This window comes from Siphateles boraxobius, unplaced genomic scaffold (assembly GCF_051911475.1).
Source record: "Siphateles boraxobius isolate OS27281-9 unplaced genomic scaffold, OSU_SipBor_1 22, whole genome shotgun sequence".
Lineage (NCBI taxonomy): Eukaryota > Metazoa > Chordata > Actinopteri > Cypriniformes > Leuciscidae > Siphateles > Siphateles boraxobius.
The window spans coordinates 19,772,309-19,795,034 of record NW_027508833.1 but is presented as its reverse complement, the minus strand read 5'-3'; the positions used below and the strand labels follow the sequence as shown (position 1 = coordinate 19,795,034).

Here is a 22,726-nt window from a genome sequence, read left to right as displayed (position 1 = left end):
TTAAATATGAAACTAAAACCGCCAGTAGGCGGCGGCAAGTCACTGTCTTAATAAGTGAGTTGAAGGATTCATTCATTCAACGAATTCGTTCAAACGGCTGATTCATTCGGGAAAGAAGCAAGTGATTCCTTCAAAACGCGGATTTCAGTCAAGAAATCATCGCTGTTTGTTTTCCCTTTATTTCGCCTACTAGAATTTCAAAATGAAACCGTAGCAGAGTCTCAATGCAACAGACAGCGATATAAATATGATATAAATATAAGACATAAACTAATTTGGGGACATAGCCTACCTATGAACCGCACACAGCAGTGAAAGGACGAGAGACAAATGCGATGTCAGCTCACAGTGCATCGTATACAGTTAAAACATTGATTACAATATCATAATAGACAATACACATCGCACACCCGATACGCACATAAAGAATGAACTTGCAACTGAACTGACATTTACCAGCTTTCTCCTTCTCTCCTCTCTCGCGTGCAGGAGACACGCGATTCCCGCGAATGTGACGCGAATTGTCACGTGAACAAGCAAATCCACAAAGATAGAATAATAAAAAAGTAATACGCATACAACGATAACAACGATAGCAAAAAAAAAAAAAGTTTTGTAAAAATTATTTCACACTCCACATTTAGGGGGGCCACAAGGGGGGCCAAGATTGTTGTCACAGGGGCACGGGCCCCCCTGGCCCCCCCTCTAGAACCGCCACTGTAGAAAAGTGCATCAGAGCAGACACATGGCATAACTGTTCTGTGCAGAGATGCAGAACAGTGGGCACAAGGCTTCATTCCTATTTTTTTAAACCACATCAATCACAGCAGACAGATAGTATAAGCGCTCAGTACAGACATGCATGGATACATAGATACATACATGGAGTGTGAAGTACCTGTGGCATACAAGGCTTTTTATCTGCCTGTCTCTCTGCCGCATTTACCCTGCTGGTCAGACTATCGCCATGTCGTCTTTTCTGTACGTAGGCATAATGCCAAAAAGAAGAGGCAGGAGAAGGAGGTCTTGCAGCAAAACGTCCAGCCGTTTTCTGCTCCCTTGGTGGCCTCTGAACACTTGCACGCATGCTGTCATAACTTAAACAACCAGTCCAGCATGTGCACTCAGCCTTTGTATTCGATGCATCTGGACTGGCAAGAAGTTCGAGGCCGCCATCCTCCTCCTCCTCCACCTCCTCCAGCACCTGCTGCATTCACCTATACTGCACCCCTACCAGAACACACACATGCACCCGCTGCTGTACCAACACCTGCAACACACATGACCAAACGTTGCCTATAAGACAACAGCTTGGCGGCAGAAAAAATCAAGCAGGTGCAGCTGCAGCATATAATATAATACCTACCTGTATACCAAGAGACAGGCATCGTATTGAGTATTCTAATGAAATAAAAACATATACTATTTAAATATAACAATAATATAGAGTAATAAAATAAATGAGCGACGGCTCAAACTTATTAATACAATTGTAACAATGTTCAGGGAAGAAGGAGGCGGGAACCGGCGAACAATCAAAATAAACTTTATTTAAAATAAAACAAACAAACTAAAATACCACCAGCAGTCCCTCGCGGACGACTACTGGCTAAAATAAAACACGAATACAAAAACCAGAACAACTAAAATACAGGCCTGTTCCTCTCTCGATCATTAATGTCGTCGCTCCCCCTTTATGCTTCCGCTCCTCCGTGAGAGATGCGAGACCGGTGTTGCTCATTAGCAATCGCACCACCGGCCTCGCGCCGTTCTCTCACGTCCCTCGGCCGTCCCTCGCCACAACAATATATTTATAAAATTGAAGTATTGAATATAAAATTGAAATGTAAGCTAATATAAACACACAATATCAAATATAGAGTATTTAAATTAATATTTTATTTAACAAATAAATGAGCGAAGGCTGGTGGTACCATCACAGAGAGGCACAAAATCACTCCAGAACATTTCCGTTCACGGTTCCCTGCTTGGTGGAATGATCTCGCTGCCTTCATCTGGAATGCAGAATCCCTGGCAACATTCAAAAGACACCTGAAAGCTGAGCACTTAGGCTAACGCATCATCAAAATAATAATAATAAAATTCTATCCTTTCACTTTCCTTTAATCCCTCTATAGTTTATGCTACTCAAAGCAAAGTCTGAAATTGTATTTTGAGCACTTCTTGTTTTGTTGCCTTTTCAAGACCTATTCCTCATTTGTAAGTCGCTTTGGATAAAAGCGTCTGCAAAATGAATACATGTAAATACACAATGCCAAATATTAAGTCTAATTTCAATATTACAGTTTACAATTTACATTTATTTAATACACTTATGTAACAATATAATTTCAATTTGGTATATATCTTTAGATTAATATGTTCTAATGATACTGTGACATTAGGCTTGTTTGAGATGCGCCTTGCCTCGCCTGAAATGTAGTCGAGAGTAGGCGGCTGCAGTGAGAGGAGGAGTGCAAAAAGCGCAGGCAAGCCGGAGAGTTCTCGCTTCTCGCAGTGGATCTGACACCTGCGAGATCAATGATGGATATCGCGGGATTCACGCTCGTGCACAGTGTTGCTAATAAACTGGATGTAATTTAAGTTCTGTTGCTTTTATATGAAAATAAATACAAGACACCCAAAGTAGCCTACTTATTATTTAATTCCATTCCAAATAAGTGTTTATCAATCATTTTTTCTTTAATACAGACATAGGTTATGTGTTTTTTGTTTTTTTTTATAATAAAACGACATTGCATAACCCATAGAGGTCGCACTGTCCGAGAGTTTGGGAATATTCACACATAACATATACACGTAAAACATGATATCCGAATTTTAAAATCAAACATTTTAAAAGAGAACAATACATCACGGTTGTTTAAACCAATCAACATTAAGCTGTGTCGTCAGCAAGTCGTTTCCCATCATGCTTTTGATCAGCGCAGTCGGTGGAGAGCAACTGCAGAATCCGACACGTGCGCCTTGCACTCGCGAGAGCTTTTTGACACACGTCAGCATGACATCAGAGCAAGGCGGACCGCACTCGGACACATTTCTAAACGGCATTCATTACGCGCTTATCACCGGTGATCGGTTCTGCGCAGATCTCAAACAAGCCTAATAGCACATGACTCCGGAAGCACGTGGCTACTTAATATGCAAGTCTCAAACGCCCCCAGATTATGCCAAATTCAGCCATTTGTCTCATTTAAACAGTACAAGCATCCCACAACCCCACAGAAACCCCATTGGGGTTTGGGAAGCATTACCCTGGCGTTCAGGGTCACTGTGTGCTCCCTGTGGCTCATAGATATAGCCTGTGGCTCTGGGGGGCACCACAGAAGAAGATCCCATCAGTATCTGCGAGCCGATGTTCGGTTCCCTATGTTCCACTTTCCCAGCGTTCTGATTGGCCCGTCCACTTGATCACCATTGGTCGCAGCGAAGTTCCATTTAGAGTGCATCCCTATATGGTCATGACGTGAGGTTTGTCATTGGTCCTTCTCGAAAGGTCCACTAAGCCCGCATCCTGATTGGCCGGTGGGCGGGACCGCTACCGAGCCGAAGTGGGGGAGGTATTGCTCAACAGTACTACGCAGTGCTTTGAACATATTAAACGGATTTTAATACGGATCAACTATTATTGGATAATTTGCTTGTTTAATTTGTTCTGTGTTTTAAACGTGGAAAAAGTAAGAGGTAAGGCTAAGGGCGAACACCTGTTTGCATTTTTATTTTTCGTACTTACATTTAATCCAAATTCATGGTTGATATATTATCATAAATATTAATATGAAGCAATGGCTTTGTCGTGTTGATTTATTTTCTTGATCTATAGTTACTGTGTTAAAAACCATGGTTAATTTTCCGCAATTCTGTGTGGTTTTGTAATATTTTATGTGCCTCGAATTAATATTTTGAAAAAAAAATATGAAAGCATAATGCCATACATTTTAATTACTGTAGTAAAGCAATGGTAAGTTTGTGGTTACTTTACTGATGTGATGTGGTTACTTTACTGATGTTTTACTGTGTTATTTTAATACATAGTTACTTTAGTAAAACTATGTATATGTGCCTCTTATTATTTTATTATTATTTGCATTGATTTAAAGTATTCAATTCGATTCACATTTATTTGTATAGTGCTTTTGATTAAACACGTCGTTTCAAAAGCAGCTTTACAGAAAATGCAAGTTTCTAGGTTACAAGATATTATATTGATATATATACAAGATTATCTGTTATCAGACAGAAGCAATGAGCTTTCTAAAGCAATTATTACAGGTTTTGATCATAATGATTACAATATTAAGAAAACTTAACAGTTTTGATTTGATTGTCATTTGTGTGTGTGTGTGTGTGTGTGTGTGTGTGTGTGTGTGTGTGTGTGTGTGTGTGTGTTTCTTGTATAAAATGGATTTCAATCCTGATTTCAGGAGAGAGCCCACTGGTGAGCTCACCCTTAAGCCCTCTTCTGAGGCAGCCGTCCTCGCTACTCTCTACAGGAGAAAACCCACTCCGGGACGCTCATGGCCTACCATAAGGGTGAAGGAGGAGGCCGTTGCTCGTGTGTCAGCACAAGGAGGTGACACATCTAGTCACCAGCTTGTGCTGAGCGAGACCGCCCTGCAGTTCGGCCAGTACCGGGATAAAACATTAAAATGGTTGCTATCCAATGACATTGGATATGCATCCATGGTGCTGGCCGTCCATCAACGGGAGCGTGAGGGAGGAGACACCACCCAGTCTGCCGTCATGGGGAACAAGGATGCGTTGCTTCGCTACGCTGCCCTGTTCTCTGACATGATGGCTGCCATCAGCGAGCGCCGGGTTCGAGAGGGCACTGGCACACCAGCCCAGGAAGACCTGATCCGAGTAGGCTTCGGCAAATTTGCCAGCCAGTCCTTCAAGGACCTTTATGAGGCAGTGGATCGGGACAGAAAAGGGTATGGTTTACATGTCTAACAGAGGATGCAGGCAGCTAAGAATTTGTTGTGTTGGGGCTTGATTTAATTGTGTGTGTCCCTCCTTTTCAGCTTCACCAAGTGGGTTAAGAAGCAGGAAGCAAGACCTGGGACCAAAATGGATGCTCTGCAGGCCTATATCAGGAGAAGAGATGCTGAGAGGATGGCATCAGCGCCTCCAGGCATGAATCTCACTTATCATTTGTTTGTTTTGGGATTTCATCTTGTAATTCAGCTGACTTGAGCATAATAATGACACTAATGTCTTTTTAGAGCTGCATCAAAGTAGAATGTCAATTATCATATCTGATAAAGTTTGCATCATTGATTCTGTTATTTCCCTGTTAATTAGTGTTAAGCTGCTTTGAAACAATCTATATTGTGTAAAAAAAAAAGGTGAGTTGTAATTATTAACACCCTTCATCCTGATATTAACAGTGGTCGCCTCCAGCTCAGCTTCTGCAGCACCCCCACCACCACCAGCAGTGGCCCCAGCAAGGCCGCTGCCTCCACCACGCTGCCGCCTCGCAAGCCGATCGCTCCCATGATCTCGGCCCTACTGGGAAGGCGTCCAATGGCCCCAGGTGAGCTGCAGGCGTGGGCAACGAACGTCGGCAACGAGCACGGACAGGTGCTCATGTCCGTGCTGATGACCACACCAGCACGGCCTGCAGTTCCAGGTAGATCTCTTTCTTTCTCTTTAACACAACAGAGGTTCAGTGTACAGGATTAACTAACCATTGCCCAACCCAATCTACATCCGTCAGAGGCCCCCCACCACAGAGGTGACGGACAAGGAACTGGTCCAGATGGCCACTGACTTAGAAACGGGTAACTGGCACCACACTTTACGTGTCACACTGTAACATTTGCCTTCAATATATATTCTTCTGTCAGTTTGTTTCAGAATGTCTCTTACGCAGTGATGATGGTTTGATAATGAATTTTCGCCACAACATTTATATGCACATGATGTATATTTTTTTATGAATTTTGAATTGTTACTGTCCCCCCAATGTTCAAGACATGGTTACGGCCTTTCTTCTAAAACCTTGGTTCTTGGTTCATTCTTTTAATATCTTAGAAGTATGATAATGTCAAGATTGTTTTATTAGTCTTTCACTGCTAAAGAAGATTCAGAGTTATCTTTAAAGGTGCTTACATCGGCTAAAGAAACATCGGGATGGTAAATGCGATCATTGGGAATACTTGCAACATTTTCTTTGCTTGGAAGCAGACCATCTCTTCCTGTTACTTCTTTCAACCCAAGTTGAAGGTGTGAAATATACTGTGAGCCAGTGAGACGCCAATGTGCGACTGACAGGAGAAAGTCTCAGGCGGAAATATAGCTTTACTTCTAAAACATCGGTTGCATTCTTTTTTCATATGATAATGTCAAGAATGTTTTATTAAGTCTGTCTGTGCTTTATATACATGGCATCTCATTCTCTTTCCTTCCCTGTTGTCTTTCTTATTGCCCTTTTTGAAGAGGCAGTACAAATGATGTACATGGTTACAAAATGAAAGTATTTGGTCCAAACACACAGTGGCGGTCTTAACATAGAGGCATAGGTGGGCGGCTGCTTGGGGCCCCCTACCAGTGGTCATAGTAGGGGGCTCCCAACCATCCTCAAAAAAAAGAAAAAGAAAAGAAAAAGCCCCTTATCATCATGAACGCTTCAAAAGGATGGTAAATTTTATTCATATTCTTAAGAAATACATTGAAACGTTGAAGTAGTAGTTAAAATGTCCAGTTCATGGTTATCTGTCCCTACAGACACACCCCCTAAGCAACGCTGCCAAAGATGACAAACTTTTTTATGGCTACTGTGAGAAGAAGTCAACAAGTAGGACTCTCTCTGTGTTGGAGGAGTGTGATTTGGAGAACAATCTCTCTTTTCTCTCTCTCAAAGACTCTCAATCACTCACTTACTCTCTCTCTCTCTCTCACTCTCAGACTCTCTCTTTCTCACACAGACACACACACACACACACAGACACACACACACACACACACACACACACACACAGACACACACACACACACACACCATCTCATTCTCACTCTCACACACACACACACACACACACACACACACACACACACACACACACACACAGAGAGACAGGTTTGTTTGTAGAATGTTTGAAATGTCAATTTCAAGTGCAATGCCAATTGCAACCTCCCTCACTCACTTACATCAATTATTCATATTGGCAATATTTGCTAGGTATATGGCTGTTTGTGGGGGTTTACCCTAACTACAGTGCTGGTTTTCCTGGCATTTTGGCAAAGACAGGTGTTATCTGAAACCAGGGACGTGCAGTCAGGGTAGGCAGGGTAGGCAGTGCCTCACCAAAGGAAATGTTGACATTACATTTATTAATTCCAAGAGCTTTATTAATTCACCACATTATTAATGCATTTATTTTATTCCAAATATTATTTTTTGTAACACAATTTTTCAGGAATACACATATAATATACTCCTTTTGCCATTGTTTGCTCCTAAAAATCATTGTTTCATGCAGAAAATTCAAGGCCATGGCCATTGAGGCAGAGGTTAGCAGTGCCTCTTTGGTCCATAGAACGTAGTTTACGTAGATTTGCGCATGTGCAGTCAGTTCTCGTGCTGTCTTGAATTATCAACATTGAGGCAGAGACCGAGCGTGCTTCATGTCACGTGATCCACTCGCTCTCACTCACTCCGCGCTTCAAGCTACTTAGCATCTAGCGGCGCCGAGCGTTGGAAGCGTCCTATGAAGAAAAAGAGCTGTGGTCGCTAACGGGAAAGTCCATGCGTCTATCCCTCTGGACAAAGATGTCAATTACTTTGTTGTAAAAGTCCTCTTTGTTGGGTGTATTTCTCAATTTCACGAGTCTCTCCTTTTCAATGGAAATAAGAGCCAGGAGGAAAGTCTGTTCTGCTGCATTCACGTCAGAGGCGCCCGCGCCATTGGATGTGCAGTTGCCGCATCACAGCCTATGAGCTCACTGTGCTAACGTTAGCTGTGCAGCTGCAAATGCGTTTTATAGGCTTCAGTAAATCGAGGAAAAGGAGTTTCGTCTACAAATAAAAGTAAGCACCCCCTTTAAAACGTAAATTATTCATTTCTTTATTATTTTTAAAACCCTTATATTGGCTTGTGTTTGTTGTCTGATGGTGGGCTAACAGTTATAGGCCTGCTGTGCGCTGACACCAAAATGTTCTCTCTTCCATACCCTGGTGCGCCGTCACCTCTGCCATATTTGTACTGTAGGTCTATCTGTGCGATTATGGTGCATTTCGTAAGGGTTAAAATGCTGTTTTGTAGTTGTTGTTTTTTTAATCCTGGTGCTCCGTCGCCAGACGCTCATTGCGTGTCGGTGTGTGCGCCTTGCGCAGTTTGTAGGAGCGAATTTAAGCTGTTTTTGTACTGTAAAGCTGTACTGCTGACACAATGTTTTCTGACTGTAGCCTATTCAAATCCTGGTGCGCCGTCACCAGAGTGACCAGACCAATAGTGTGTATGTGGCTGTCTGTGCGCGTTTGCGCATTTTGAAGGAATGACTAGGCTGCTTGTCGGTTCGCTGACAACGCGCCGCCTCCCTCTCTTACTGTGTCCCGCACAAAACATTTGTTTGTTGTATAAGTTATAAGATAGATGTGTCCAGTCATTTGATTATTAGATTTGATTGTGCATTAGCCTCACATATGACTGACTTTGCTGTATGCAGGCAGCGATGTGATGATGCCTAATATGAACTTGGGTTGCTACATTAAATGAATGAATATATGAACATATATGCCACATTGATAGGTCACAGCCTACCCATGACAAGATTTCACCGCACGTTACTGTCTGAAACCTTATTCTCTGTTGGGTTCCATGACATATTAGTTTGTTTTGTGTGTTCTTTGCTTTCCTTTATTTTGGAGTAAAGAAGTGTATGCAGGGTTTAAAGGGGAAGTTTTTTGACAATATATATATATCAGAGCTGCCAACTTTTGAGTTTAGCTTGGCGTGAGACTTCTCCAACGGGGGGGGGGGGGGGGGGGGATGGAGGAATGGAGATGGCATTGTCCAACGGGGGGCGTCTCCGCTACCCGGTTTGAAGCACAATCTCTGTCTCGCGTGCGCGCTCGCTCTAGATTACGGGAGATTTTAACTATTTTGCGGTATAATTAGTCGATCACGAGTGGCTCAACAGGTAGATCTATAGATAAACTCATCTTTCAGGCATTTGACCGACCGGGTTGACACTTCAGCGTGAGAAATCGGGAGTGTGGCGTGTGAGCGTGTGAAACCAATCAAATGCGTGTGTCTCACGGCCAATGCGTGAGAGTTGGCAGCCCTGATATATATATATATATATATATTTAATGAAGTCTTAAATATTAAACTGTTTTTACCCTTTTCACTTAATACTCTAACAATTGCAGAAAATAGTCATGAATGTTTAAACTGAGGTTTAGAGAAAGCAATGATTGACAAATATATGATATCCAGTCACATTTAGCCTACATCTATAACTACTTCAGTTTAGTTCAGCGATAGCCTACACAACAAGTTAGACAACCTTTTCCGTTCCGACCAATACAATCTCATGAAAGTGCGTATCTATACCACGAATGTTATTTCTCGTGCCAATTATTATACGCCAAAAATGGTTTTAGCGTGCATATGCTACGCACTGAAAACCCCTTGTGTAGGATTAGGGTCCTACGCCATAAAGTGCGTAGCATATGTGCGTAGCAAAACCTCTTTTTGCCGTATAAATGGCACGAGAAAAACCATTCGTTGTATAGATACGCACTTTCATGAGATCGGGCTCTTCAGTCTCAACTCTAGCATAATTTAGTTTTGAACATCGACTTTTATGATGTATCTTTAGTTTGATCTGTCAGATGAATCATGATGCTCGGAAGGAGAAAGTTGTGACAGTCCTGAATGCATCGAAAAGCGTTTGTCCTGCAATTCCTCTCATTTACGAAACTTGTAATTCATTTAGCCTATGTAAAGACATTTTTTTGACAAGTTTGTGTTTGTGGTGAGTGAAAATTAAAATACACTTTAGTGTATATAATTCTCGTTTTCTCTCTGTGTTTAAGAAAAACAAGCCAAGAAGAACGTCGCACATTTGTCAACCAAGAAAGCGAAAACAACACATGGTAAGTGAATTTCAATTACTTTATACATTAGCGTTTAGTCTATAGAAACATATTTGATAAATTCGTGTAGATATCTGCTAGTTTGAGTAAAAGGGAACGAAGAATCGGAATGATCATAACGTTGCGTATACTGTCAGATTAAGATACGGTTGATTAAAATCGGCTGAGGAAACATTAGGATGGTAAATGCAACCATTACAAATACTTTTTTGATCGGAAACTAAATGTTATAAGTGTAAATGCAGTAAATTCCAGTGAGCCGCTCTAGCGCCAGACTGCAGTGCGATGCTGCGCTCTAGCGTGAAGGCTGCGTACTGCAGGCTTAAACACTGTTTTTTTCACTTGAAACTGTGTGCAATATTAATATTTACAGTTATTTCATAATTAATAACTAATAATTAATAAAAATGAGGAACGCTTCACGAATTTGCGTGTCATCCTTGCGCAGGGGCCATGCTAATCTTCTCTGTATCGTTCCAATTTTAGTATATGTGCTGCCGAAGCAAGCACGAACTAGGAGAATCGAGGAGAGCTATTTATATTCAGGACCTCCAGGTATGTGCCTCAGTGTTGGTAAGTGGACAAACCACTTTATCTACTCACTTATGTCAAATGTGACTGTAAATCATGGTGATATGAACCCTTAAACCTATAAAAACCATGATATTTTCAAATCAGCAGTTTTGTTTTGGTTTACCGTAGTATAATCTGTGATCTCTAGACCATATGCAAAGAAAGACTGTCTCTACGTGCTGGGATAGGACATCTCGGTGTGACGCAGAGACGCTCTTTGTCTGGTGTTACGCGCCCTCCCCCGCAGAATGCGCAGGACTTTGCCTGTCTACGGGGGAGGGCGTTTAACAGGAGACAAAGAGCTCCTCTCTGCCTCCCACCCATGGTCCCACCGAGACGTCCTATCCTATCAGAGCTAGTAGAGACAGGCTTCTATTGCATAGAGTCTACAGCTCAGATTATACTATCACATTTACAGTCACATTTGTTATAAGTGAGTAGAATAAGTGGTTTATCAACTTGCAACCACTAAACCACATCCCTCGGGGTCCTGACAGGCTTCTTTCACACATGGTCTACTGCTCAAATTTGATCAGTCAGATCACATTTGATATCCGCGTTTCTCGCACAATAGGCTCAGAGACCAGGAAACTCTTTTCAGAACAACTGTGGCAGTGAAAACACTGTGAAATGTCTAAGAATCACCAAACTCAGAACAGCCACTAGAAAGAGTTGATCTGACGTCAGGATCAACGGGGGTTGTGCAACATGCTTCCGTATTCGGGTCAAATAGGTTGCAGCGCTTCCGGGTCAGGTCTTTTGTATGTTTTTCTGTTACTTTGAAGATGCCTTTAAAGGAGCTACCGAAGATGAGCAAAACTGATGTCCAGATTACATTCGGATATTAAAATTGAATAAAACACCGACACTAAAAATAACTAGCTAGGTTATAGCTTAACTTAAAAGTCCATAGATATCACGTCAGTTCATACTTCTGTTGTTAACAGCAGATTTTTTTCTGCAAAGCTTAATGTGGCCATGGGTTTTGTTAATAAATCCATCAGAGTGATGCCAATGATGATGGTTAAATCAAAGGGGAGAAGGTACATGTTATGTGGAATATGACTAAAAATGACCACCAAACCCTGTCTAAACTTATTTGAAAAAGTAGTGGGCCCGGTGCAATGTATAGTCAGGGTAACCTGAGAGATACAATACAAATTGTTTCAAATTGTTTCAAATTTGTTTCAAATTGTTTCAAGCTTCAAATTCTGCTGTAAAGCAGCTCTAACAAGCCAACAGTGTCATTATACAGCTCAAGTGTGCTCTGTGTTGATTCGGTTCATAATAACTGTTAAGATAATCAATTGTGCATACATACTGTGTATACAATGTATTTGTGCACACCCATGTACGTGTGAGTGACGTGACACACTCCTGTGTGCTCCACTGCACACTGAACAAGCAAAAGACACAAGATATCAGTGTTTTACATTTGATTTGTCATATCCATGTGTAGTTTGGTGGTTTGTGTGTAGAGTTACTATGCAAAAACACAATTTTTTAGAAGTGTTTGCTTTTGCATTAGTGTGTGTGATGTTTTGAGTATTGAGAAAAGGAGCTATAGTTTCAGAAATTGTTTATAAGCATTTAATATATATATATATATATAGGCTATGTAGTAAATAACACCCAAAAGACACTCACTTGTCGCCATCTAGTGGTGTAATTGTTTTCCAAGTTAGTTTTGCCATCACAGGAATAAATTACGTTTTAAAGTATTTTAAAACAGGAAAAAATAAGTTATTTTAAGTTGTAACAACTTTTTACAATATTACGGTTTCACAGTATTTTTGATCAAATAAATGCATCCTTGGTATTAAATGTCAAAAAGGCAACAAAACAAAAAGTCACTCACTTGCACTGGTCAAAAATACACTCAAAAGTCACTCACTTGCACTGGTCAAAAATACACTCAAAAGACACTCACTTGTCGCCATCTAGTGGCATAATTAAGTTTCCCCACTGTCTTAAAAATAACTCACCCTGAGAAATATTCAGTTTTACCAAAAAAAATATATGAATCATTTACCCCTTTGTGGCCATATACCGATTCTGATGTTTTACGAATAATCAATTTGCAAAGACCTTTAAACCGTTTTCAACATTTAGCACTAACCATATTAAAGAAACAAAGACCATTGTTTGCATTATTTGAGGTATAGGCCTACGATCAGTCGGCACTTTTGTGTGATACGTTTTTAAAGCTCTTTTCACTGCCAGTTTTCACTGGTAATTGTTCACTGCAATTATATTGACGATCGCGTGCAGGAAATTAAATAATAATAAAAAAATCTCGTTTTGTTATTTTGACCAATCGCTTTGCAAAATGGTTCACCGTTTCGAGGCTGCCGTTCGCAACGACACACGCTGGTGTCTAGATACTTGCTCAAATGCTCGCCGCTGGGGGGCGATAACCCTTTTGTGGTCAGAAAAGAGTCATACCTCATACGGCATAGCCAGAGAACAACAGTAGCCTACTAACGCGTTAGGAACATCAGGATAGTAAACTTTTGAACACTATAGAGGAGCTTTACAACGTGTCCTAACCGGCCCTAACCTAACGCGGTTACGAAAACGTTTTAATTCGATACGAAACCGAAACTCTCTCTCTATATATAGCCTATACAGTTTAGTCCAAAACGCCACGTGACTCACGTGCTGGCCAGGTTTTGATAAATACCAGGTCCCAAAAGTGATCTTTCTAGGGGCCAGGGGGGTTTCGTGTTCCAAACGAAGTTTAATTAATAGATGATTTAATAACATTCATTTTATGTACCCTCAGCTCCCCTACTTCCAGCGGGTATTCCCTCATGTTGTACCAAACCCATAAGACCTTTGTTCATCTTTGAAACATGACTAAAGATGTTTTATTTCTCTCTATTTTTTTTATTTTTTATCTAATGAACATTTTCAAGCTTAAAAAAGTAGTCTATAGGTTATGAATAGATCGGTTCCATCTGGTTTAAGCAGTTTAAAAGTTTCATGGCTCAATCACAGATTTAATTTAAACTTTATTCATATACAAACTTTGATAAATGCAAATATATAGAGCTCATCAAATATGGTAAATTGAATCCGTAGGCTTGATGCATAAGAACCAGTGAGTTTTTTCTCTCTCACACTTTTAACATTTAAAATAGACTTTTAATGGATAGACAAAAAAAAAAAAAAAATGAGGATATTAAAATATCTTCATTTGTGATCCGAAAATGCACAAAAGTCTTATAGGTTTGGAGTGACAGTGAGTAAATTACTTTAGGCTCTGAATTAAGATTTTTGGGTGAATTATCCCAAGAAGTAAACATAAAACATACTACATTGCATCATTTTTTTTTTTAAACAAACCCCTGGTTTCACAGACAAGGCTTAAGCCTATAAGACTAAAATGCATGTTTGAGCTGGTTTAACTGAAAGCAACTTGCACTGATATATTTGTCTTAAAATTAGTCATTGAGTCATTGTTTTGTCTCAAGATACACACCTGTAATGTTTTTTTTTTTCTAAGGCACATTTTAAAAAGCTACTTAATGTCCTAATTGAGCTAAGGCCTTCCAGACCAAATTGGTCACCGTGATTTTGCCAAGTAAGATGTGTCGATATCCTTTGTTGACCCTGGAGCAACATTTAATCAACCAATCACAAGCCTCCGATGTCATCAGCGTGTGACGACCAAATGCAGTCATTTTGATTTAATTACCAAAGCTTGCTATTCTCCATAACTCCTCACAGTCGTCTGTCTCAAACTATTACACACGTTCTGTTTAGCCTTAACAATTTAATCCAATTTAATAATCATTTTTAAAAATACCATTAACTCCAGGTCTTTAAAACAGACTAATATTATTTTGGTCAGAATAAATTATGTTAAAAAGTAAATGCTAAATTATAGGCTAATGTTTCCTTGTGTTTTCAGAGTTATTGAAGGAGCCAAATGTGGTGATTGTTCAACCAGTAGATGGTGGTGTGCACCAGTGGTGTTGGTGTAGGTCACCTGTTCATATCACATGATATTTGAAAACTTCTTTTGGGTTGTGTGAAGGGGACAGGTGGTTCATACATATGGTTCTTATAGATCCACTGCTTTTAAACTCATTTTGAAACTGATATTGCTGTGGATATTGTTTTTTTCCAAACTATGAGCGATCTTGCCACCTCACCGTGGCTTATATAGGAAAGCCACTACAGTTATTGCTATTCTGAAAATGATCTTTTAATTCAGTAACACTGAATTTTAAACTTTCTGGGAAATCACGTTTGATACAATCCTTTGCATTTTTTCCCACGTTTTTCTTCCTCTGTCAAACAGTTTCTCATCGGGTTTCAATGTTTCTGTAGTAGATCAAAGAGTAAATGGTTATATTCCTGTTCATAGCAGCATTTTGTTCACTGGTATGATATATATTTAGTGTTGAGAGATGATCAGCCGTCAATCTGTGTAGTTTATCAGTGATTCATGATGGGTAAGAATACGGTTTGACCTCTGACTCTGATTTGACTGTTTTTTGAGTCTTTTTTTTTTTTTACTGTAAAGCTGTTTTGTGAGGGAATCAACTGTGAGGTTCATAACAGCAGGACAGGAAGAAACTATTCACCTACAAACTGAACAAAGATTAAACAAATGGCCTCATACAAGATGTTTGTCCACCAACAGATCAAAGCACATTTCTGAAGAAAAGTGACCGCAGCAGTTTCAGTCTGACTCAGTTTAACTGCGAGTGTCACACACACCTCGGTACGACTGGCAGTGTGAGATGGCAGATGTTTTTAGGCTACTGTTTGCAACATGTGAATTACTATTATAAAACCATTTAAACACCCACAAGCATGATTATGAAATTTAGCTCGACTAATCTAAAATTCATGCAATGTACCCTTCTTCTTGTACAAATTTAACAGCCTGAAAACTACTTTTATTATTTTATATTTGATATATGTGAAATGATAAAACCAAAAAATGTTTTCCACTATTAAAAACAATCAAAGTCTGAATAAGAACCGAAGAGCAAATTTATACCTAACTATGTATCATGCGTAAAGAGTGTGTGCTTTTGATCCACTAGGAGGGTCAAACTCTGTCGTGGGAGGATTCACACACCAGATGAACAGATCGAGTGTGTTTGGCGGATAGTCTTATTCGATTTCACTGAACAAATGTAGAAAATGGTTTGCACGCTTGTTTTGTTCTGTTTGTGCTGGTGGCGTTTGACTGGTGAGTTATAAAATCATTTGTACGATTTAATTTTATTCCCGTTTTAGGGAAATATCAGATTTCAGCCTCTACTGTTCAAATTAGTCCGAGGATTTTCATTTGCTGTTCTTCCCAGATAAATCAAATGGAGCGGAGATATTACGTTGGGATAGGCTATACTCTGAGTTCATGTCTTTCAGTGACACGGTTTTCTAAAGTTCCCAGCAGATTTAAATTACCTGGTCATGTAAATTCACATATTTATTTTGTTTTAAGCAGATATCATTGTAAAGTTCAAATTATTAGTTCTCACAACCATCTGTAAAATTCCTTTTTCTTTTGTTTGGGATGTCAGTTCACATTGAATTACAAACTAGAACTGATTTCAGGCTTTGTAAACCAACAAGAGCCATAACTTATTCCTGTTCCTTCCGCAGGTGTGTTTGGTGTTTCAGTGTCAGTGATGGAGGGAGATTCTGTCTCTCTAAACACTGATGTTACTGAAATACATGAAGATGACGACATACTGTGGCAATTTGGAGCTGAAAACTCACTCATAGCTCAAATCAAGAGAGAGAAACATATATTCCCTGACGAGAGATTCAGAGACAGACTGAAGCTGGACGATCAAACTGGATCTCTGACCATCACAAACACCACAACTGAACATGCTGGAGTTTATAAACTACTGATAAGTGGAGCGAAACGATCAACAAAAACATTTAATGTTTCCATCTATGGTGCGTAAAAGGATAATTTGCTCTGTCTTTCAAATATGGAGGCAGAGGGCCCGTGAGAGAGTGGCGTGAGTCAGAAAAACTATCATTCTGTAAAACTACCAGGAACTGATGAACTGCAGCGTGTGTACAATATTGTAAATGAAAACCGTGAGAAATATGAAAAACATAACGAGGCTATAGAAAAGGCAATTGAGGATTTTGAACAGAATGGTCCAGTTGAAGATGCATGGTCTAAATTGGCTCCAGCAAATGAACTGATCCGTTTGGAGAGCATATCAGAACGTGAACCCACTGATCCCTAATGATGTGAACGAGCAGGACGATATCCCTGAATACACAGCATCTACCTCTGTCAGTAACACAGCTATGCCACTCGTGGAAGCAACCCAACAAAATCATGCACAGATTCGCAAAATGTACCAGAGCTTGAATCAAACACAAGCTTCCATATTTTATGCAGTCCGAGACTGGTGCAAAAGATGTGTCTCTGGTGAAAACCCACAACCATTTCTGTATTTTTTGAATGGTGGAGCAGGAGTTGGTAAATCACACGTTATCAAATCGATTTATGCAGAAGCAACCAAGATTTTGCGCAGGCTTCCATGCATACGAGAGCATACTGACATTTCCAAGCCAACCGTTCTTTTATCCGCATTCACGGGAACCGCAGCCTTTGGAATCTCAGGAAAAACACTACACTGTATTCTGAAACTCCCAAGAAGCTTGAAGCCTCCATACCAAGGCCTGGGAAACAGCTTGGATGAAATCAGGGCAGACCTTTCTAATGCAGGGGTTTTCAAACTGTGGGTCGAGACCCATTTGTGGGTCGCAGATTGGGAAGAGGTGGGTCGCGCAGTCACTATTGGCTGCAGCGAAATTTACGCGCGGCGTTCTCCTTTTTCCAAAGCGCTAGGGCGGTTGCGCTCCGGAGGCGTCTGTCGTTGCTAAGCGCAACCATCAGCTGCGCTCTCCGTTACAGCAAGGAAAACGCTTGCGGCATTCTGAAAAGTTGAGATGTTTTTATCTCGATGCGGCGCGGACGCGCTTGGAAAAAACGAGCGCGTCGCACCGCGAGCTTCCATTAAGAGCGCGCATACCGCGCACCTACATTTGAATACGCGATATGTGAACAGGCCCTTAATCTGTCGTCTGTTCAACACAGCGCTGTTGTCTTTCAGATATGTTCTTCGTAAGAGTGCGTTGTTTGCATTCCCTCGCATGCATTTTGCTACCTACCAACACAAGGAAATTTTTTATGTAAAACGTATTTCACATGTACACACACGAGGACGAAAGGGTTTTCTGCGCTGAACAACGTGGTGAGTTTAACAACACTTTTAGCAGAAATATTAGTATTGAAATTCTAGGTCATGGGCCTACTGTCAAATTGAATAATTTAAAAAATAAAATGATTTGTTGTTATATCAAAACTTTGGTTAAGATTAAAATTACTTAATCTTTAATTTCTTTGTGTCTGGGTAAATTAGTTGAGGCAGCAGACAAGAACTACTCGGTATTCTTCCCTTTATTTCAGCAGCCATTAGGCTGCTATTTTAATTCTACATTATTTTGATAATGTACCATAAGTTTGTATTGCAGTTAAACTTGTATGTCTTTCATACTATGACAAGGAGAAAACTGCTCTGAAGAGATCTAACGCCTTCCACCCCACCCCACATTCATGCTTTTTAAAAATCATTTTGGTGGGTCTTGAGATAGATTATTCTTGTCTAGGTGGGTCCTGGAATGGAAAAGTTTGGGAACCCCTGTTCTAATGCACACATTTTAATTATCGACGAAATATCAATGGTGTCAAAACAGTTGTTTGCCTATGTGAACTGGAGACTGCAACAGATTAAAGGAAACCAGAAACCTTTTGGTGGATTATCTTTATTAGCTGTAGGAGATTATTATCAATTACCACCTGTGGGAAGAGCAAAACCACTCTGTGTGTATGAGGACCATGTGCTGGACTTCTGGACAGATAATTTTCAAATGATAACTATGACACAGATCATGAGACAGAGAGATGATCGTGCATACGCTGAGCTGCTCAACAGACTGAGAGTAAAAAAGAAGCACGAGAAGCTGACTGATGCAGACAGGTGCATGTTAGGAGCTGTCACAAGATCCTCCCCTGAAGAGTGTCCCACTGATGCATTGCACATCTATGCAACCAATTAGTGTTGTCACGATACTAGAATTTCTAACTTCGATACGATACCTTGAAAAATATCGATATTCGATACCATTTTCGATACCACAGAGAAAAAAACTGCCACAATATTAAGGGGGTCTTTTTTTTATTTAAAGCTAAATATTACAAGTCTAGAACATGACAATGAGGTATATTTTACATGAACAAAAATGTCCTGAGTTCTATCTGTAGTTCTATTTTTTCATTGGACCAGAGCTAACATGATCCGTTGTGTTTTTATTACCTACTGTTATCAAAGATTAAAATATACTGTAACAAATGCATTGGTCATCGGTCATAAATGCTGGTTAATACATTAACTTAATTTGATGAACAGATTTAAACGCAAACGTGTGTGCAGCACACGCAGAAACAATGCTCACTGGATCAGCATCTAGTCAAGTTACCTTTATTTATATATTGCTTTTAATAATACAGATTGTGTCGAAGCACTTAACTGTATCAAATTGGAGGATAGAGTGTCAGTAATGTATAATAATAAGGTTAAACATTCAATTTTCAGTTAAAGGCATTTCATTATTGAATTCAGAGATGCCATTGTCTAGCTCAGTTTAGTTTAATTAGTATATGTGTAATCAAATTGATGATAATCGCTAATGAAGGCAAATTGCAGAATTAAATAATAATTTTTGAATAAAGTTAAACAGACACAAGTTAATTTACATCTGACCACAGTTACAATATTTACTTGTCTACGATTCCTCAGTCAGATTATGTTAACTTTAAGAATTACAGTGAAAAAACGAAACACAGACTCATATCAACAACAATACTAGGCCATCTTGGTTAATGTTTCAGAAAAGTTAAAATGAGAAGAGTTACAGTGTTAGGATGTTTTTAGCAGTGGTGCAGGTCTGTCCAAAAAACAAACACCCCTGATGCTGAGCATATGCTTGCTAAATGGTACCCCTGGAGCCAATTCCTTAAATGTTTTCATCTATAAAATAATTTTACAAAATGAGTGATGAGAGGGATATTGATAGTCAAACAATCTTTTGGGTGCCCGCAGCCCGCTCGCAGTGTGAAGCGCGTGTCCGCGCTATTCTCCGACATGCCCGCTCGCGGTGTGTAGCGCGTGTCCTGTCCACGCCATTCTCCGACTCCGACATGCCCGCTCGCGGTGTGTAGCGCGTGTCCTGTCCACGCCATTCTCCGACTCCGACATGCCCGCTCGCGGTGTTCTTTATCAATCAACCAAAGCCGGTCGCGGGGACGCCGCACTCGCCATCTTTCCATTCACTTTTGCTATTTAACCAGAGCGAATGAGACGAGTGCGTCACGTGTGGTGTTTGTCAACGCGCCTTTGGAGAGAAGTGAAAGTGACTGCTCGGCTAGTATTGGTGTATCGATACTTCGGGAAATTAGTATTGGTACCGTTCAGATATTTCAGTATCGATATTTATCGAAATATCGATATTTTTGACAACACTACAACCAATAAAGAGGTAAACAATCACAACACTGAAGCCATATCCTCCCGCTTTTCAAATATCATTATCATAAATGCACATGAATACAAAAAAGATCCCCGAACAGGAGAAATGAAAAGACAAGCGGCACCATTTAAAGGAGACAATCGTGACCTTATTGACACACTACAGATTGCTATTGGTGCACGAGTGATGCTAACCAGAAATATTGATGTGGAAGATGGACTGGTTAATGGCACTTTTGGCAAGGTGGCAAAAATAACTCATACCCGAGATGGATTGGTTCAATTAATTGGTCTTCATTTAGATAATGTGACTGCTGGACAAAAACATCGCAACAAAGCACCTGATGGAGATGACAACATTGTCTATATTGAGAGGTCAGAGGAACCACTGAAAAGAAAAGGAACAATTCGAAGACAATTTCCCATGAAGCTTGCTTTTGCATGTACCATCCATAAAGTGCAAGGAATGACAACTGATCGTGCTGTTGTATCTCTGAAGCACATATTCGAATCAGGCATGGCATACGTTGCACTCAGCAGAACAACATCACTCTGTGGACTGCACATTACTGACTTTGATGAAAAGAAAATCTTCTGTAATCCAGAAATAAGTGCTTCCTTGGAGAACATGTCAAAAGCAGATTTTCACAGTATCCAGCCCATCCGACATATTGTACAGGATTCCAACCTGAATTCAGCTCTTAAAATCATTCACCATAACACAGAGGGACTGGAGTGCCATATGGAGGATTTAAAATGCCACCATGAACTTCTCTTGGCTGATGTTTTGTGCCTCACTGAAACACACCTGACAGGTTCAGATGTTCCTGCACATCTACATCTGGATGGATACACCATGTACAAACGCAACAGGAATGCATCCTACACAAACTATGCACATTTGGCAAACAAGAATGGTGGTGGAGTGGCCATTTATGTGAAGAACAGCTTTCAGGTTTGTCCTCTGATGTATATACAGAATGTTACTGACTTGGAATATTTGGTTTTGAAGATAGAAGCCCCCAAACAAGCACTTCTTGCAGTTGTCTACAGACCACCAAGTTATAATTTGGCAGAGTTTTTGGCACATCTGAACGCACTCTTGACATCTCTGGAGATCATCGATTTGAGGCCTCTAATCGTTTGTGGCGACTTCAATGAAGATCAGCTTTCTCATTGCAACAAACCTATTCTCAATTTGTTTGAAGATAAAGGATTCACACAGCTGATCAGCACCGGCACAACAGAAAAAAACACTCTTCTGGACCCTGTCTTCATAAGCGGTGCACACTCAAACGTCAGAGCAGGAGTTCTACAGACGTATTACAGCTATCATGATCCTGTGTATTGTGTTTTAGAATAGATACATCAAAATATATGAAAATATGCATCACACATTCAACACTGCTGTAAGAAAACATCTTTATTTTAAGAAAAAATAATGCTAATACAAATAAATGTATACCACTAAATTGTTCACATTTTGTCTACTTCTTGTGTGTGTGAGTGTGTTTGATATAGTGTGTGTGTGTGTGTGTGTGTGTGTGTGTGTGTGTGTGTGTGTGTGTGTGTGTGTGTGTGTGTGTGTGTGTGTGTGTGTGTGTGTGTGTGTTAGATAAGGAATGAATGGAGAGTGAATGTCCTTTCCAAGGATCGCCACCTTGACGTGGTGGAAAGGCTTGTGTGTTCCAGTGATCCCAAGAGTGAGTAATTCTGGAGGTTTTTACTCCAGTTTGACTTGCTTAAGGGTGAGGTTCCAGACTAAGTGCGATCCAAATGGGCATTAACTAAATAAAATCATTTTTTAAGCATAATTACTTGACTTTGTCTTTCTTGATCCACACACACTCACACACATACACGCTCACTAACTCACACAGACACACACTCACGCACGTACACTCACACACAGAGTTTTGGAGTTTAGAGTTTATAAGTTTAGATGAGTAAGAGTTCATAAGTCTATGAATTCATGAGTTCACAGACACACACACACACACACTGAGTTTTTGAGTTTAGAGTTTGTGTAAAAATTCATGAGGTCATAAGTGTATGAATTCATGAGTTTATAAGTGTAAAAGTTTATGAGTTTAGAGTTTATAAGTTTAAATGAGTAAGAGTTCTGAGTTTATTCATTTATGAGTTTAAGAGTTCATAAGTTTATGAATTCATGAGTTCATAAGTATGAATTCATGAGTTTATAAGTGTACGAGTTTATGAGTTTCGAGTTTATAAGTTTAAATGAGTAAGAGTTCAGAGTTTATTGATTTATGAGTTGAGTTCATAAGTGTATGAATTCATGAGTTTATAAGTGTATGAGTTTATAAGTGTACGAGTTTATGAGTTTATGATTTCATGAGTTCATAAGTTTATGAATTCATGAGTTTATAAGTGTACGAGTTTATGAGTTTATAAGTTTAAATGAGTGAGAGTTCAGAGTTTA

General features: G+C 40.0%; 1 protein-coding gene and 1 non-coding gene across 7 annotated transcripts; one reads left to right on the top strand and one right to left on the bottom strand.

The window, feature by feature from the left end:
• The first annotated feature begins 3,564 nt into the window (after positions 1–3,564).
• LOC143746835 (uncharacterized) lies at positions 3,565–21,755 on the top strand. 6 transcript variants are annotated; one of them, XM_077239000.1, is made up of 8 exons: positions 3,565–3,705; positions 4,446–4,955; positions 5,046–5,155; positions 5,412–5,653; positions 5,741–5,804; positions 10,067–10,126; positions 10,613–10,681; positions 16,328–21,755. In XM_077239000.1, the coding sequence occupies exon 8, from the start codon at positions 20,111–20,113 to the stop codon at positions 21,644–21,646; it is 1,536 nt and encodes a 511-aa protein (XP_077095115.1). In that variant the 5' UTR covers positions 3,565–3,705; positions 4,446–4,955; positions 5,046–5,155; positions 5,412–5,653; positions 5,741–5,804; positions 10,067–10,126; positions 10,613–10,681; positions 16,328–20,110; the 3' UTR covers positions 21,647–21,755. The 6 variants fall into 6 exon arrangements, with proteins under 6 accessions (XP_077095115.1, XP_077095119.1, XP_077095114.1 ...); XM_077239004.1 differs by having other exon boundaries at positions 16,328–19,107; XM_077238999.1 differs by lacking the exon at positions 10,613–10,681.
• LOC143747413 (U6 spliceosomal RNA) lies at positions 10,530–10,636 on the bottom strand. Its single transcript, XR_013206733.1, has one exon. It is a non-coding gene; the product is annotated as a U6 spliceosomal RNA (small nuclear RNA).
• Positions 21,756–22,726: the final 971 nt, after the last annotated feature.